Source organism: Antrostomus carolinensis, unplaced genomic scaffold, assembly GCF_000700745.2.
Source record: "Antrostomus carolinensis isolate BGI_N321 unplaced genomic scaffold, ASM70074v2 scaffold8283, whole genome shotgun sequence".
In the NCBI taxonomy this organism is placed as follows: domain Eukaryota; kingdom Metazoa; phylum Chordata; class Aves; order Caprimulgiformes; family Caprimulgidae; genus Antrostomus; species Antrostomus carolinensis.
This window is the reverse complement of record NW_010307232.1, coordinates 34,841-51,093: the sequence shown is the minus strand read 5'-3', so window position 1 is coordinate 51,093 and position 16,253 is coordinate 34,841. Positions and strand designations below refer to the sequence as shown.

Below are 16,253 nucleotides of genomic sequence, written 5' to 3'. Positions count from 1 at the left end.
GAATGGAGGTTGACTTGTTCATACCATGGCTTAAAGCTAGCATTTTCTCATTGTGTGCCTCCTAGTTTCTTAATTTTTATATTATTTCTTATAGCCATTAAAAAAAAGTAATTTGTATGAAGCTCCATTCGAAATACTGTTTAAAGGAAACACAGATAAGATGGTGTCCTCTTCATCTGTGAACAAAATATTCCTTTAAATTTTGTCTAGTGATCTTTGTTTTATTTTTAAGCTCTCATAATTAATTTTAGAGCATTGTCTTGAATCATTCTAATTTTGAAGCAAAATGTGTTAACATGTATGTTAAGATATTGCACATAAAATATGTCAACTCTGCTATAACACAAAACTTGAATATGAACATTGCTGTCTCTAGGGTTAACGATTGTATTCTACGAGTAAATGAGGTGGATGTTCGTGATGTGACACACAGCAAAGCGGTTGAAGCATTGAAAGAAGCGGGATCAATTGTACGATTGTATGTCAAAAGAAGAAAACCAGTCACAGAAAAAATAGTGGAAATCAAACTTGTAAAAGGCCCTAAAGGTATGTAGGAAGTATAGAACTTCTGTTTCACAAGAAGGGTAGAGTTGATGATGGTTTTCTGCCTTTTTTTTTTTTCCTTTTTTTTTTTTCCTTTCCCCCCAAAATAAAATAGGACCTTGCGTATGAAGTTCTAGGAAATGCAGAATAATGAAAAATAAGATAACGGCATATCTAATGCCTCTGAATTTTCATCCCTATGTCTTGAAACTGTCCTTGTAGAATGCATTTTTTTCTCTCAAGTGATAAAAATGTGTTTCTGATAGTATTTAGTAATTTTTAAGTACATTACAAACGGGAGTAAAATATTTCATTGAATTACTTAGAAAGATCTTTGAGAGATTAAAAAACATTTAGAGAAAGTATTATTTTGTTTCTATATGGGGAAATGTAGGACAATGTTTCTGTAAATGTCAGTGGTGATGCTGTAGCTGTGCTGTGTGCATCTTTCACAAGTAAGTAAATGATTCAGCTTTTGATTTTCAGAACTTCTGGAAATGTTATGTCTTTTCCAGAACTTTCTGGAAAATTACAGAGTTCACTTGGAAGGGCATCTAGTAGTGCTTCAACCAGAGCCTAATGGTTTTTTATATATATTTATGTATACGTGTGATACAGATAGTATTATTATTTATATAATAATTTGAATCTAATGAAGGCTAAAAGGTTTCTTGAGTAATGACTTTATCTTCAAGCAGGTCTTGGTTTCAGTATTGCTGGTGGTGTAGGAAATCAGCATATACCTGGAGACAACAGCATCTATGTAACCAAAATCATTGAAGGAGGGGCAGCACATAAAGATGGCAAACTTCAGATTGGAGACAAACTTTTAGCTGTAAGAGCTGCATTTTTTTTAATTGTCATTTACTTTTAGGCCCAGTAAGGGCATGATTCATTTTGCGGTTAAGTTGCCTGCTGGTTGAGTGGTATTTCATAGAAACTGGTAAAAAAAATTGATATTGCCAGGAAATAAAAGATAAAAATTAAATCTTCAGTGTTCAGCACCAATTAAATCTGTAGTGTTCAATACCACTGCATCAGGAAATCTGAAATCTGAATCCTTATAAAAACTCTCAATGCCAGAGTGCTCCAACAGCTTCCGGTGAGTCTTACGAGAATGCACGTTTTTCTGTGTTAACAATATGTTTCTCTTTTTATCTTTAGGTGAACAGTGTTTGCTTAGAAGAAGTTACTCATGAAGAAGCAGTGACTGCCTTAAAAAACACATCTGACTTTGTTTATCTGAAAGTTGCAAAACCCACCAGCATGTTCATGAATGACAGTTATGCCCCTCCTGACATCACAAACTGTAAGTTCATCTTATCTTTGTAATTTAATTATTTTTCCCTTTAAGACTTGAACATGCCCTGGTTTTAGTATTTTAACAGATTCATGGATTTTAAATTTATACAATGTGAAAATCTGATATAAGAAAGTTGATTAATCAGGAAAATTATAAGCTAAACAGAGTAACATCCTATACCTTGTGTACTAAAAAGACAGCAATGATGGGGCTCTTAGTGTGTTTCCGTGACTGTTGTGGTCTAGTGCTACTGGCTCGATACTTCTGTACTTGCTGATGAGTACAAGGAGAACACGTGCCTCATTCTCCTGGAGGCTGTGAAGAGTAACAAACAATGCACTGCCTAGATGTTCAGTGCCTGGTGAACCGAGCAAAAGACAATACTGTTTCAGGTAGAAGTTAGTGATATTCTGACTTATTTTTTTGTTTTCCCGCTTTTTCATGAGCTGCACATATTTGAATTAATTAGACTGGGAAAAGGGAGAGGTCTTTACCTCTGCATGCCTGCAAATGTATTGTGAAATTCCACGTTAACTTATTTGAAATCTTACTTCAGTTTTGACATAATTGTTGATAACTCAAATGGAGAAGCAGTGAATGCTATATTGAAAATAGAAGAATTTTTTGTTTGTATTAAGGGTACTACTTAGAGGAGTCTATTTGAGTATATTTGTACAGACTGCTCACTGCCCAGAACTTCTGGGGTTGTTTTGTTGTGTTTGGGTTTTTTAAAAAATTTGTGTGGGGTTTTTTTTTAAATACTCATTTTATCAGAAACATCTAAAAGCACAGTGCATAGTACTGACTGGCTTGGTATCTGTACTGTCTGCAGAACATGCAGAACATTGCTCTTTATGCTATCTTTTGTGAACATGGGAGTTCATTCAAAAGTCCACAAAACACCAAATTCAGAATTTGGTTGTCTTTAAGACTTTCTGGAATGGGTCTAGTTTAGTTATAAGGCTGCCTCACTTTCCCTGGTGATAAGGATTTAAAATGCAAAGCAAAGGATACTGAAAAACTGTTTGAGAACCAGGTTCACAAATGTCAGTATGTAGGTTTTCTGCAAAATCTGTTTTCTTTTATAACTCTTGTAGTAGTTATTCCAGCTACACAATAGTACGGTCTTGTCAGATGGTCTGATGGTTGAAAAAATGGGACAAAGTAAGTTAGTATCCATATAGATAAATAAATAATTTGATATTTCTCTGGGGTTAGTGTCTTTGAATCAAGGGACATTTGATCAAGGGGTTTCTGAGATTCTGATTTATGGCAATATTTATTGAGTACAGATCCTGCCAACAAAATTGGGTACCTGAGGCTGAAAGTTGACCCTCCATCATTTGATATTTATCAGAGTGAGCAAATGTGTTCTGGCTACCAATGGGAGAAATTAATGTTGAAAATATTGTTAAAGAAGAGTTGGGGCTGTCTGACACTAGAGCATTTAGCAGGGAATGAATGTGGAAAAAATAGCTCATGGTTTTTTGCTGTAGCTCTAGAGACTGGTACTGTGAGTGATGAAAGCTTGACCACAGCCCCTGACAGTCTAGGATAGTTGATTGCTGTGCCTGTCTCTATCACTTCTGTGAGATTTTTCTTTTAACCCTTGAGGTGTGGATTGCTAGTTTAAACAGTTTCTTTACAGTGATCTCCATTTTCTGACTTGAGAAGAATGCAGTTATGAAGGGTTGTTCTTCTGAGCACTTTACCATTTGAGTACCATTCTGTGTGGCATTGAGACTGAGACACTGAAAGATGAGAACTTCCATTATAAGAAACATGGAAATTAAAAAACCCCCAAACCCCTATGTTCATTATATGCAGAGGAACAGCAGCACTGTAAGTGGGGTGGTCCTGTGGGCCGATGCCACCCAGCTGGCTAACATCATTGGCAGTGAAACTGATTTGTGTATTTAATAATCATAGCTATCAGTCTCTGGAGTAGGTTGTATGTCAGCAGGGAATGTAAATTGCCTCAGTAATCTATATATGAATGTTGATCATTAAATGGTTCCTGGAACAAATGTCCAGTAACTTGTTGGTATAAATGCTTATAAATTTATTCAGTTAAAATATTAGTAAGAAGATCTAGAACTTGCTATTCAAAATCACCAACATTGGCTGTACAGCACGTATTGTAGAACACCAGAGCCAGAAAAGTGTCTACACAGTTTTTGAGAGAGGACTTGCTTCCTATACAGGTCTCCTTGAAAGACATTATTAATGGTGCATTCTTGATTCCTAGTCAGCTTTAAAGTATTTGTCCTTTGTGTGTGTGTGTGTGTGTGTGTGTGTGTGTTTCGCTACATTATTTCCACTCTGCATTGAGAAATAAAAATACTGCAAGGTAGGGAATAATTGGTTTATTCACTAGAGAAAAATGGCTTATTGTTCCTTAAATGGCATAAATATGGGAAGAGAAGATTATGTAATAACAGTAAATTACAATAAAGTTTTAATTTAATTTCCCATTTTAGAAATTGTACTTGTGATTGGTGTCCTCAGTTTGCAGATAATAAGGAAATAACAGGAAATCTTCCATTTTCTTTTGGTATAGAACTGTGTTATGTCAGGGGGGGCTAGATTTGGAAATGGAATTTTTCCTGAAGAGTCTTTGACTTCCCTTGTCAAAGCAAGTTCATTTTATGCATATAACCTTCTGTTCATCCAAAATACAGTTCCTTTATCAGTTAACACCAGTAATAATATTTACTTGGAAACAGAAGTATAGACCTGATTTAGGATTCAGAAAGTGATGGCTTGACTTTTATTTCTGTCTTGGTCCTCATGAATATTCTCCAGGTATTATCTCCAGATAAAACAGTTTTAAGAAAGGCACAGGCATGTTTTTTTGTAGGAACTCCATAGAGAGCCTTTTAATGCTTTGTAGATTTGCTTCCCTAATCCTAAGAATACAAGCCTTGAACAAGGACCGGACTTTTCTAAGCAAGTACCATATGTAGAACCTTATAAATCATGTAGCCAGTGCTGATGTGGAACAGTCTACAGGTCTGAAATAATAAACTGTTATATTGCTTGATAGCTGAGTTTTAGTTACATGGTGAAAGGATACAAAATTTAAAAAATAAGAATATATGACAGTATTAGATGGTATATATATTTCTGAACATGATGCAGTTAAAAGCTTTAGGAACCCTGAAAACAGTCAAATGAAAAGCACTGGAAGCCAATGAACATAGAATTTATTATGAAAAATCTAATTACTTCCTATAAAATATGCACCTTTATAGCTGCCACTGACTTGTTAAAAGCAATTGTAAATTCATTTTGTGAAATGAGAAGATTTAGTGCATGATCAGACTGTACAGAGCTGCTGTACTGTGCTACAGTTGTTTAGGGTTTTTTAATCAAAACCCATTTTCCACTAATTGGAAGAGAGCTCATAAAGCCTATGTTCTATTTTTTTTATGCTTTAGCTGTAAAATTTTCTGAGGAAAAATAAAATAATTGTAATTATTCACAGTATTTTTTTAAAGTATCACTTGCTTTAAACAAAAAGTGTGTATAGTCACAAGGAAATACAGTTTTGTATTAAAATATATATATTATTTTCTATTGAAAGGTAAATGTTGCAATATGGTTTGATAATCATTGTGAAAATCTGTTGCCAAAACTACAATGTGTCTAAAAAACAAGTTTTGAAATTGCCAGTAAACAGTCCAAATCTGTTTCTAGTGCATAGAAGCTACATATTGTTCCAAGGGCAGACAGAAAGAATGAAGTAGCAGGATCTATAGTCTTTGAATCCTTGCAGGGAGCAAGAGGATGAAGATGCAATATACATGTGCTACAGCTGTTCTAATAAATGGTTTTAGAAGTCTTTTGTCTTGAACAACTCTTAAGTATTAGGGAATTCTTGAATATCAGTGCTTTTGTTGGTCACTTGGTTTTAGCAAAAGCAGTGTTTTCTTTGCTGTAGACCTCATGAAGCTAACCTGAAGCTTCCTTTTGTCTGTGCTGTAGGAGGGACAAGCTACCTCTTGCACTCAGATTCTGTTTTTTGCTAAAAGCACTTGTGAATCCAGAGTTGCAATTTCCAAAAGTTCTGCACAGTTCCAGAACAGAGCATGCAACTTACTGAGGGCTGGTGTGTCTGAACAACACACTGAAATACTTTATCAGCTAGTGCTTTTGAACTACCTAAGCTGTTAATAGTGGATTTTAATGCTTGGTGAAACACATTGTAGAAAATGGAAGGAACTCTAATACTGTGAGAAAGCTTTAAAGAATAAGAAGCAATCTGACTAATCAGATATGATACCAGATGCTATATGTCAGGCATTAAGGTACTATAGGTGGTTCCCTATCTGTCTTGGTACCTCTTTTCTTAGACCATTGATCAGAGTAAGACAATGTTTGTGTGATACATTCTCTATGTATGGAATTTACTGCATACAGGTTTACTAGGAATCTAGAATAATACAGACTCAATCCAGTGCAGATCAAGTGGTTGCAAGCTGGCTATTTAGCAAATCTCTTATATAAAAATACTTTTGATGAAGTTTGTGTGTAATCCAAATGTTCTACCAGTGGTTTAAAAAGAAAAACAAAAAAGGAGAATATACAGGTCACTCCTGCAATCTGTGTCACGTCTGTTCAATTAAAAAGCTTTGGTTTTAGGCACCACATCAGAGGCAGCAAGTGAGTAAGAGCAAAGAGTATCTGGCAACTTTAATAATGTTGAATCTGCGAAGCGTCCCCACCCTCCATATTTAAGCCTTAATGCTTGAAGCAAGTCCACCAGGAAAAAAGGTTTTCAATTGTAGAGTGTGCTTTGTAATAGGAGAGAATGGGTATGACTGTGCCTGGTGAATGGACACTTAAAATTGATGTGCCTAACTTGGAACTATAATGCACCCTTTTAATTATTTATTCAAACAACTCTCCTAGAATTGTAGAATATTTTCCATCAATTGAAATCATTAAGATGCTAAATGTTTCTAGAATGTGCGTTGTGGTTCAGGTAAAACATACGCAGGGTTCGTGGCCTGTTACGCAGGAGGTTGGACTAAACCCTTTTAATATTCCTTTCTGCTTTTAATCAATGAACCTGTGAATAAGGCAACTGACCCTTGCAGTACAGCTGAAATATTTTGCACTAGCTTGTTTGTTCCTCTCAGTAAATTGATGCCTCCTACCTTGAAGAGTAGGAGGTGGAATAATCCTACCTTTGTTTCCTGATGTGTGCTGTTGGCTGAGCACATGAGCACCGCTACCAGCACCTGTGCTATTAAAGATGGGTTTATTCAGTGTCTAAGAAATGTAACACCCCTCCTTGTTCAGACCTGGTAATCAGAATAGCCTGGAGTATTCTGGAGATTCTAGGATGCTCCTCATCAAAGCCTTGAAAAAAAAGAGATAGGAAGCTTGACAGTTGGGAAGAAATGTAATATTAAAATGTATTTGTCACTGTTGCTTCGACATGGTGATTTTTAAGAAACCGAAATTCTTAATTGACTTCAGTCAAGTTGAAGACAACTTTAAAAGCAGATAAATCTCCAGACTGTCCTCATGAGCTTCAGCTATCCACAGTGTGAGTTTCTAAAAAGGGGTTTTGTTGAGACACAGTCAAACTGAAAAAATTGCTTACTGACTTGAAGTGTGAGGAAACTGGGGAATGTGTCGATGTGACACAGATTTTAGAGCTGTGGTATTTATAATGTGTCATTTGAACTGGTACATTTTGGGTTTAGAAGAGATCATTCCTTATAGTACTTTGTTTCAGTTCCTCCAGCTCTTATTCCTGATTTTATATTATTTTTTCCTTTTTGAAGCATATTCTCAGCCAGTGGATAACCATATCAGTCCATCTGCCTACTTGGGACAGTCGTTGCCCCCAGCATCACCAGGGCGATATTCACCAATTCCTAAGGGAATGCTTGGAGATGATGAGATTACCAGGTAATGAATAACTAAAGCTACATGTCAAAGCTCATAAGATGTGTTTGTGGGCAAAATACTAGTGAATACTGTATTTTATTTCAACAACTTAATGCAAATAATTAGTTTCTTAATATTTGTAAACATTGGTGTAAGGAGAAGACTAGATATATTTATTCTATATATATACACATATGTATATACACACACACACACACATGCACACACACATATATGCACATGATTTATCAGTCCAGGGATAGTATTAAAATCAGAATGCCCTGCCAGAATGCTCCATGAATTATCTGAGCTTTTTAGGATGGCAGTATGAGCAGACTAGAGATTATTTCTTCTTTTGAAGCCAGCAATATTGGTTTTTACTTTTTGGTGGTGGTGTGGGGTTTTTTGTTGGTTGTTTTTTTTTTTTGCCCTGCAGACAGGGGTTTGTTTTGATGGATTAGTAAATCTGGAAAGGCTAGAGAGCTCTTAATCCTTTCCCATTCATTCCTTCACTGATTCAGTAGATTGCATTAATCTTTTGTTCATCATTACTGATGAAGGAAAGCTCTTCTAATTTTGTTACCCTTCTGTTCTGCACGTATAAGGATGTTGCACTGCATTTTCGGTATGTTGTTGCTGGATTCTGTGTCACACCATATGATATAGATAATGCTGCTCAGTTTCTGAGTCAGGGTCTTAGTTTATCCTGTAAATGAATAATTAATGTCTCCAAATACTTAAGAATGTCCATTAATTGTTCTTTAGTGCTCTCTAGTGATTTTTCAAATGCAGTGCACCATTGCTCTGCTTTATTGGGAATGTCTGTTTCTGAAGTAATTTATGCTTTTCTTGTATTGGGTCAAGTAGCAAATTAGTAGATTTTTTTGGAAGGAGTGTTTTTGCATTAGGAGTTGACTGACCTTATCTTAAATTGATCAGTATTTCTTCCTTCCTCTCCTCATCCAAACCAGGAGGGGGTCCTGTAAAAAGAATGCAACAACTTGGTTTAGATTTAACTTTTTCAATTGCAGTTGCTGCAAATAAATTGCATATATATTTGAGTATGACATAAAAAAGCTCTTGAACAATATGGAAAGTGTTAAGTAGTGACATTTAGTGCTGAATAGGATTGTAGCGTAATAGGAAATTAGAATACATACTTATGAGTTGCTTGGTTCACTTAACAACAAGCAGAATTGAAAGCATACAAATAATAGAAGCTGCCATTTGAAAAATCTAAGCTCTGGAGGGGAGAACAGGGGGTGGGACACACAACACTGTTGCTTTAAGAAATGTGTAACTTTTCATACCTAAATTTTCGACACTGCTTCTCTCAGAAGACTTTAGCTTTTCTAATTGTTTATTTTACTTTTACTCATGACTGGTGACCAAGATTTTGTATTCCTTTCTTTCCTTCAGGGAGCCTAGAAAGGTCATCCTGCATCGAGGATCAACAGGTCTTGGTTTCAACATTGTTGGAGGAGAAGATGGAGAAGGAATTTTCATCTCTTTCATACTTGCAGGAGGGCCAGCTGACCTGAGTGGAGAGCTTAGGAAAGGAGATCGTATAATTTCTGTAGGATTCCTTGCTTCTTTATTTAAACAACAACAAAAATTTTCCCTTCTCTGGATATTAATGCCAGTTAATATGATATATATGCAAAAAATATAATTAACTGAGCTAAATTTGAGACCATGAAACAGATGCCAATATACTTCCAAAGTACCTTTGGGGACTTTAGTCTGCCTCAGTTTCTCATATGTAACCTGATTAAAATATTTCTTTCCTATCTCAGAGGTATTTTTTTCAGTGAAGATAGTAACTTATCTTAGTCTGGTAGCTGAGGGGTATGTGTGTCTAAATTGAAAGAATGCAGGCTTCAGAAATAAGCCTTCTAATGAGATGGTGACAATTGGCAGTAGTGTCTAAAATGGGGGCTTTACTTCCTGGAGTAAGTACTAAACTTCCCATTAATCTTAAACAGATCTCTCTCATACCTGTATGAGGTCTTTTTTGTATAAGTACTGAAAGTCATAAATATTTTGGTTATTTCTTTGTGAAATGACTTAATTTATGGAGAATAATTTATTTTGACAATTACATTGTAATTTGGTAGTTATTTAAGAGGAAAAAATAATTACGGCTCTGTTGTTATTAAAATGCTGATATTAAAGTGCACCTTTATTTTACTTTGAATTGTGAAAAATACTTTTGGTCTAAAATGTGACACACATTTCCGCTTCATTTTTTTCTGACACTATTTTTAAATCTGCTGCATATAAAACAAGGCTAGACAATTTCATGGAGGGTGTGGTCTGTCACTAGGTGTTATACATAAGGGTCTGTAGGCATGCTTTGGCTGATGAGGTCCTGGAAGCCCTGTCCTAGAAAGGTGAGGTGAACCCTCATAGAAAGTAACATTCTCTGTGTCTCCTTAAAAAGAAAGGAAAAGGTCTTTAACAAGAAGAAAATTGACCTAGTGAATACAAATTCATTAAGTGGTGTACTATGATGATTAAAGTACTTCTTAATAAAGGAGTATATATGAGAGAGGATTTATTGACTTCGGTTTTCATTAAGGATCAGTAATCTATCCTTGTATTAAAAAGCTTGTAATGTTGGAAATAGGGAAAACTCACTTGGCATGGAAAGTGTGTTCTGTGATGATAAACACAAACATTTATTTTGATAAAGAGCTTTTCTATATTACTTGTAGGTAAATGGAGTAGACCTAAAAGCAGCAACCCATGAACAGGCAGCAGCAGCCCTGAAGAACGCAGGCCAAGCAGTAACTATTGTAGCTCAGTACCGTCCAGAAGGTAAGGGCTACCTTATACATTTAGAACTTGGTAGAAATACCACATTTACTTTTGTATTTCACAATTGTCTTCACCCTTTAACATGGTGGTTTTATTTTCCTTAGTGGTAGGAGGATAAAAGACTAATTCCTTCTCTGTTGTGTTGATTCAGATGACCTAAGGAGACCATCAGGTTTTCATTCCTCTGTTTTATACTGAGATGGTATTTCTGTTTATCCAGCAATTTCTTCTGATCCAGATTAGACTGCAGCTGATGCTGATTAACCATCCTTGTGTGTTCTGCAGAAGCCAAATAATACTGCCTAACCGCAATACATGTATTTGTTTTCTTGTATTTCTACAGTGCATTTCAAATGCCTTTGTCTATTTGGGACTTGAAAAATTCAATAGTATAAAATTATATGCTTACCTTGAGTCTGTAAACCCATATATTATTGTTTATATATATATTTTTATATATGCATAAATATATATAAAAAAGACGTTTTTGATGTCTTATTATGAAGTGTGATGATCAACAGCTTTCTCAGATTTTACAAAGTTGAATGGCCCAATCTTCCTTGCCGTGATTTCTCTTCTTAAACCTTTCCTTTAACAGTACTGGCAAGGGGTAAGTGTAGGTGTTTGTCAGAACTGGGCATGGAGCGGGACTGCTGCCTTCATCGGAAATTTTTAGGTAGCTGATTGCAGCGCGCTTTTCTTGGTTCTTTACTTCTTCTCTTCTGTCATATTTCTCTTATCTTGTCTTCTCAAAATCTTTGAAAAGTTAGCTTTCACATTAGTTTTCCCTCTCCCTCCACCCACATCAACATCATATATCTCCACTCACCCAGGAACTCAGTCAGTAATAAGGCAAACTGATTTGTTTTTATCTAGTTGATGGTCAAGTCCCTACAGCCAGCCCATATTGTCAATGCCTATATTGTCCTGAGTGGGCATCCTGTTCACATGAAGAATCTGTAGATTGCTCTGTTCCAGGATTTGTTTTCTAGGAGTGCTTGCCCTGAGACTTCTTTTTGAAAAGAATAGTAAGGTCAGGGTTGGTTCTGGAATATTTGCTTTGGCTTTGTGTCAGAATTGTCAAATATTTCTGTTGATACACATTTGGCCTATCCTCTGCTTCAGCTCTTCAGTGTTGTAACAGGTGGGTCAAATTGTTACCCCTTCTTACTCCCTGCATAGGGATCCCTCACCTTGATGAGAAATAAAGCTTGTGCTTTTATTTGTACACGAGTTGTCCTTTTTATCATCTGGCCACTTTTTTGTTCAAAGAGGGCATTCCTGGTCACTGTTTCTTCTGCTAGGAAGATATGTTGAGATGTGGCTCCTAGTAGGAGATCAGATATTTCTCTGGTAGAATATATCCCAGGACATGAGCACTTTTTTTTTTGTTTCCTTGCCAAAATTGTATCCAGATTGCATGTGCAAGCAGCAATTTTTCAGTCCTTTCTTTCTGGGATTCAGGCTTTAAAGTGAAAAGAATCCCTTCATACTCTGAAAGTCAGAACTCTCTTTTCCTTTTGGAATAAGGGAAACTAGGCATATTGGGTGGTTCCTGCTCTTTCCTGCATTGTGGATAACAGCTTTCTTCATTAGAGCTTATCCAAGTAGATAATTTATTTTCTTGAAACACGTATTGAGTTGCTTGACTGACTGATGGGATTTTGAGTCATTGCACAGAGATTTGCCCAGAGCAACATATACAGCCTCTTACAAATTTCTCAATGACTGTCACTTGTAGACTTCAAACCTAGAGCTGTACTTGTTCCTTCATGGTTACTGAAGCAGTCAACATAAGACTGCATGCAGCTGAGCGGTACTGAGAGTGTGACTATCTAAGAATTTTAGGGCCCATTTGAGAGGATGCATGTGGGAGATGTTACCTGGATTATTTTAGATTTTGGGCAGATATCTGACACATTATTCAAAGACAGGATTTTTAAAATTTTTTTTTTTTTAAGATACTGGGTGTGTGTGAACATCTTTCTTTCTGAAATAGTGCTTAAATCTCCATTGGGACTGAGGTATTGGAAGCATGTTAGGGCTTACTCTAGCCCTTTGAAGTATACCATGAAGGAAAAGTGTAGCTAGGAGATTGAGATCCATTGTAGCTTGAAGGCAAAGTATGAATTGAGCTCAGAGAGCTCAGGTTACTAATGTCTGACTTGGTTTGATATCCGTGCTTGCCTTTTTCTTACTCCTCATAAAAAGAGGTTGAATGGAACTCCAGCTGTTAGCTTTTTTTGAGGTCTGGTGTGGGACATAAATTGGATTAAATTATCACTGTTCATATTTTAGAGATTAGTAAAGAGGGTATTTCCTTAAAGATTACTGTTTGCTTATTGTCATAGGAAAGCAATCTGAGATTTAACTTTCCGAATATAAAATGTCATCCATATGATTGAGTGGGCTTCATAAAAGTGCCTATGTTCTTTGTTCATCTTCAGATTTCCTAAGCTATAGCTGTGGATGGTTGTCTTTTCCCCTCACTTGATTCATTTATTTTGGGAAATATTTTATATTTATATGTATATATAATTATCTCCAAGTATTAAAATGAAGAGTTCATAAATTTATTGTTCATCATGGGTGTTTCTCAAATGTCTTCGTGTAAAGATGAAGAGCATCAGTTATAACTGCTTGTATTGCATCTGTGTTTTATTATATTTCTAAATCCAGCAGGATTTTGTAAAAGATGCTGACAGCTAGGACAGATCAAGGAGATTCTAGACATCCATCAGAGCTCGTTATAACTGGGTAAATAGATTCAATGTGATAGGAGTATTTGGAAGACACTTGGGACCAGCTCACTTCATTCCCTCTAATTGTATATGACAGTTTGTATGTTCATAGATGTGGTAGGGAATGCTAATTTATGTTTTTATATCCTACTACATTAGCTCTATCAGAAATTCCCCATTTGTCTTTCTCCCCAGATTTCTGGAAAAAGAGGATTTTTGCAAGCAGTTCTCTCACAGAAAAGCCTGAGTAAGCTGTAGAAAAAATAATTTTTAGAAAACCCCTGTCATAGAAAGGGTTACATTTTTCCATATCTGTGTCTTCAAATCCAATTAGACAACATGGTTTATCAGACACTAGTTAACTGTTCTTGGGATAGGCTAGTATGGCTGAATGATACTGCTTTTGGTATATCCAGGCTTCAATTACGTAACTGCTGACTTTTTTTTTTCCCCTTAAATCTCCAAAATGTTCCTTGATTATAGAATGGGGTGAAAGCAGATGTAATCAGATTCCTAAAAATATCCCTCTGGGCATTCATTTAGTTTTCAGCAGTGTTGCATGAATTCAAGCAACACCTTACAAAATTTTCCTACTATAGTGAATCAAATTTCAGCAACTTACCAGCACTTTTTGGGATAGATAAAACCCCAACAGACAATGTGAAGGTATTCTCTTGTTTACGGAAGTGTCTTGTGCATCAGGCACAACTACTGTACTGCTACAATTGTAGTCCATTGACCTGTGGTTTCTCTTTGTAGAGTCCATGCTTCATCTTGCAGCTTACCTGTGAGCTATTGTAAAATGTTGAGTCACCTCTTGGATTGTACTTGTGCCTACTTTTGTGGCATATACACACACACCCCACACATGCGTGTGTATATACAAAGCCTCCCTAGTTGCAGAGATCACTGGGTTTGAACCTGCTGGGACTGGATGCTGCTCCATGATAGGAGAAGAGCAGAAGTTTCGGATACGGGAATTATCCTGTGGATGTGGTGGGGAAGTTAGGATGCTGTTCTTGTTTTCCTCTTCATTTGGAAGTTTTTCCCTATTCCCCTACTTGTACTACAAATTTCTGTCTCCTTTCAGGACATCATTAATGAATAAAAAGGGATTTTGCTTTACCATGAGTTCGGCTGGAAACAAAGTACCGTGACCTGCAGTAGTTTCAAAGAAAGTGATATTGCTCCAGTACACAAAAGCATTTTGATGAGCCATTTTCCTTTGTAGAGCTTTCTGAGCCATTTCATTTTCCTGTTGCTCCCTGGCTCTGCAGAGACACCTCAGTGCCAAACTGCTGTCTCCGTTCTTTGGGTTTTGTACAGGTGTCGAGTGGCAAGGAAAAATTGGGATATTAGCGTGGAAGAATGAGAGGAAGCTCTAAGCAATTCGGATATATGCGTATCTTCTGGGAGCGGAGATTCAGAGATGGCCAGAACTGTGATCATGCTACATAGCGGGGATATAGGAACATGAGAGTTTCAGTGCTTGGAAGGAATCTTACAAATGCTTATAGATGCCTAAAGGGCAGATGTCAAGAGGATGGGGCCAGACTCTTTTCATTGTTGCCCAGCAACAGCACAAGGGGCCACAGGCACAAACTGGAACAGAAGGAAGTTCCATCTGAAGATGAGGAAAAACTTCTTTACTGTGAGGGTGACAGAGCACTGGAACAGGCTGCCCAGAATGATTGTGGAGTCTCCTCTGGAAATACTAAAAACCCACCTGGCTGCAGTCCTGTGCAACCTGGTTTAGGTGTACTGCTTTGGCAGGGGGTTGGACTAGGTGATCTCCAGAGGTTCCTTCCAACCCCTGCCGTTCTGTCAATGTAGTGAGGAGAGGAGCAGCAAGGGGAAGTATAGGACTGTCCAGAGGTGTAGAGCCCTTGGAGGCCTCTCCTCACATTTCACATTGGCATTTCCATTGTTACATCCATTCAAATTAAAAGGTCATGTGAAACATTCTAATGTGTTTTCAGGATGACATAAAAATACTGTTACCTCATAATTCACAGTTTCTGGAAGGTTAGACTTTGCCATTCTGAAAAGCTGTGAGAAGTCAGTAGGCTGCAATAACTGTATTGTAGCTTGAGTGCATTTAAGTGTTTAAAAATAAGAAACATAGCCAAAGAAATACATTAAAAATATCAATATATATTTTGGTTGAAATTGGATAGAAAATAATTATGTGAATTAAACATTTTTTATTTCTCAAGGATCCACCTGATATACAAAAAAACCCCAAACAAACCATCAGTCTTTTTTCATTTGAGTTATCAGCTACCTGTTATCTAGAATTTAGAATCTGCATTGGTCTTTCTTTATAATTAATCTGATCGAGTCCATCTCTATATATCTACTTCTTTTCTGAAAGACTAGTAAGATGGTTATGTGATCAGATTAGGAGGGGGGAAGCTTTTCAGAGTTTACCTTTCAATGGCCAGTATTTGGCCAATTTTTCTGTTTGTGGTACTTCATCTAGGTACTGTTTTCTAGTGGAATTTAAAACAGAATAAGTAAGCTCTGGGAAATGGTAGCACTTTCATGTGTATAAGATAAGCCAACAATGCTTTCACAAAACTTAGTTTTCAGTATTTGTCTTGTATCAAGAGGATGAGCTTCCCTTGCTTTCTAGCTGAGAGCGTGGATTGTCTTAACCAAAGGTGGTTTAAAAGATCAGTACACCCCAATTTCATAACATTATAAATTCTTAGAAAAATAATTTAAAAAAAAAAAAAGCAGCTTACCATGTTTTGGGGGTACATGGTCTCTACTCTTCTAAACTTTTGTTCCATATTGTTTTGTACCTGGATCTACTCATTTGCAAGTAATCCCGATTAGTCAATTAAAGTACCTTTAAAATCGGGCCCATTAAGATTAGAGGAAGGGTTCTGCTATATATAGTTGTGATAGATGCTATAAGGCAGCTTACACATGTTTTA

At 36.5% G+C, this 16,253-nt stretch overlaps 1 protein-coding gene across 1 annotated transcript in view; it reads left to right on the top strand.

Moving 5' to 3' along the window:
* The window catches only part of DLG1 (discs large MAGUK scaffold protein 1), a 63,073-nt gene that overhangs the window by 13,430 nt on the left and 33,390 nt on the right, over positions 1-16,253 (top strand). Inside the window, exons 8-13 of the mRNA XM_029084348.1 lie at positions 377-546; positions 1,242-1,378; positions 1,708-1,852; positions 7,645-7,771; positions 9,170-9,326; positions 10,468-10,570. Of these exons, the coding sequence (XP_028940181.1) occupies positions 377-546; positions 1,242-1,378; positions 1,708-1,852; positions 7,645-7,771; positions 9,170-9,326; positions 10,468-10,570 (839 nt within the window). The remainder of the gene's footprint in view (positions 1-376; positions 547-1,241; positions 1,379-1,707; positions 1,853-7,644; positions 7,772-9,169; positions 9,327-10,467; positions 10,571-16,253) is intronic.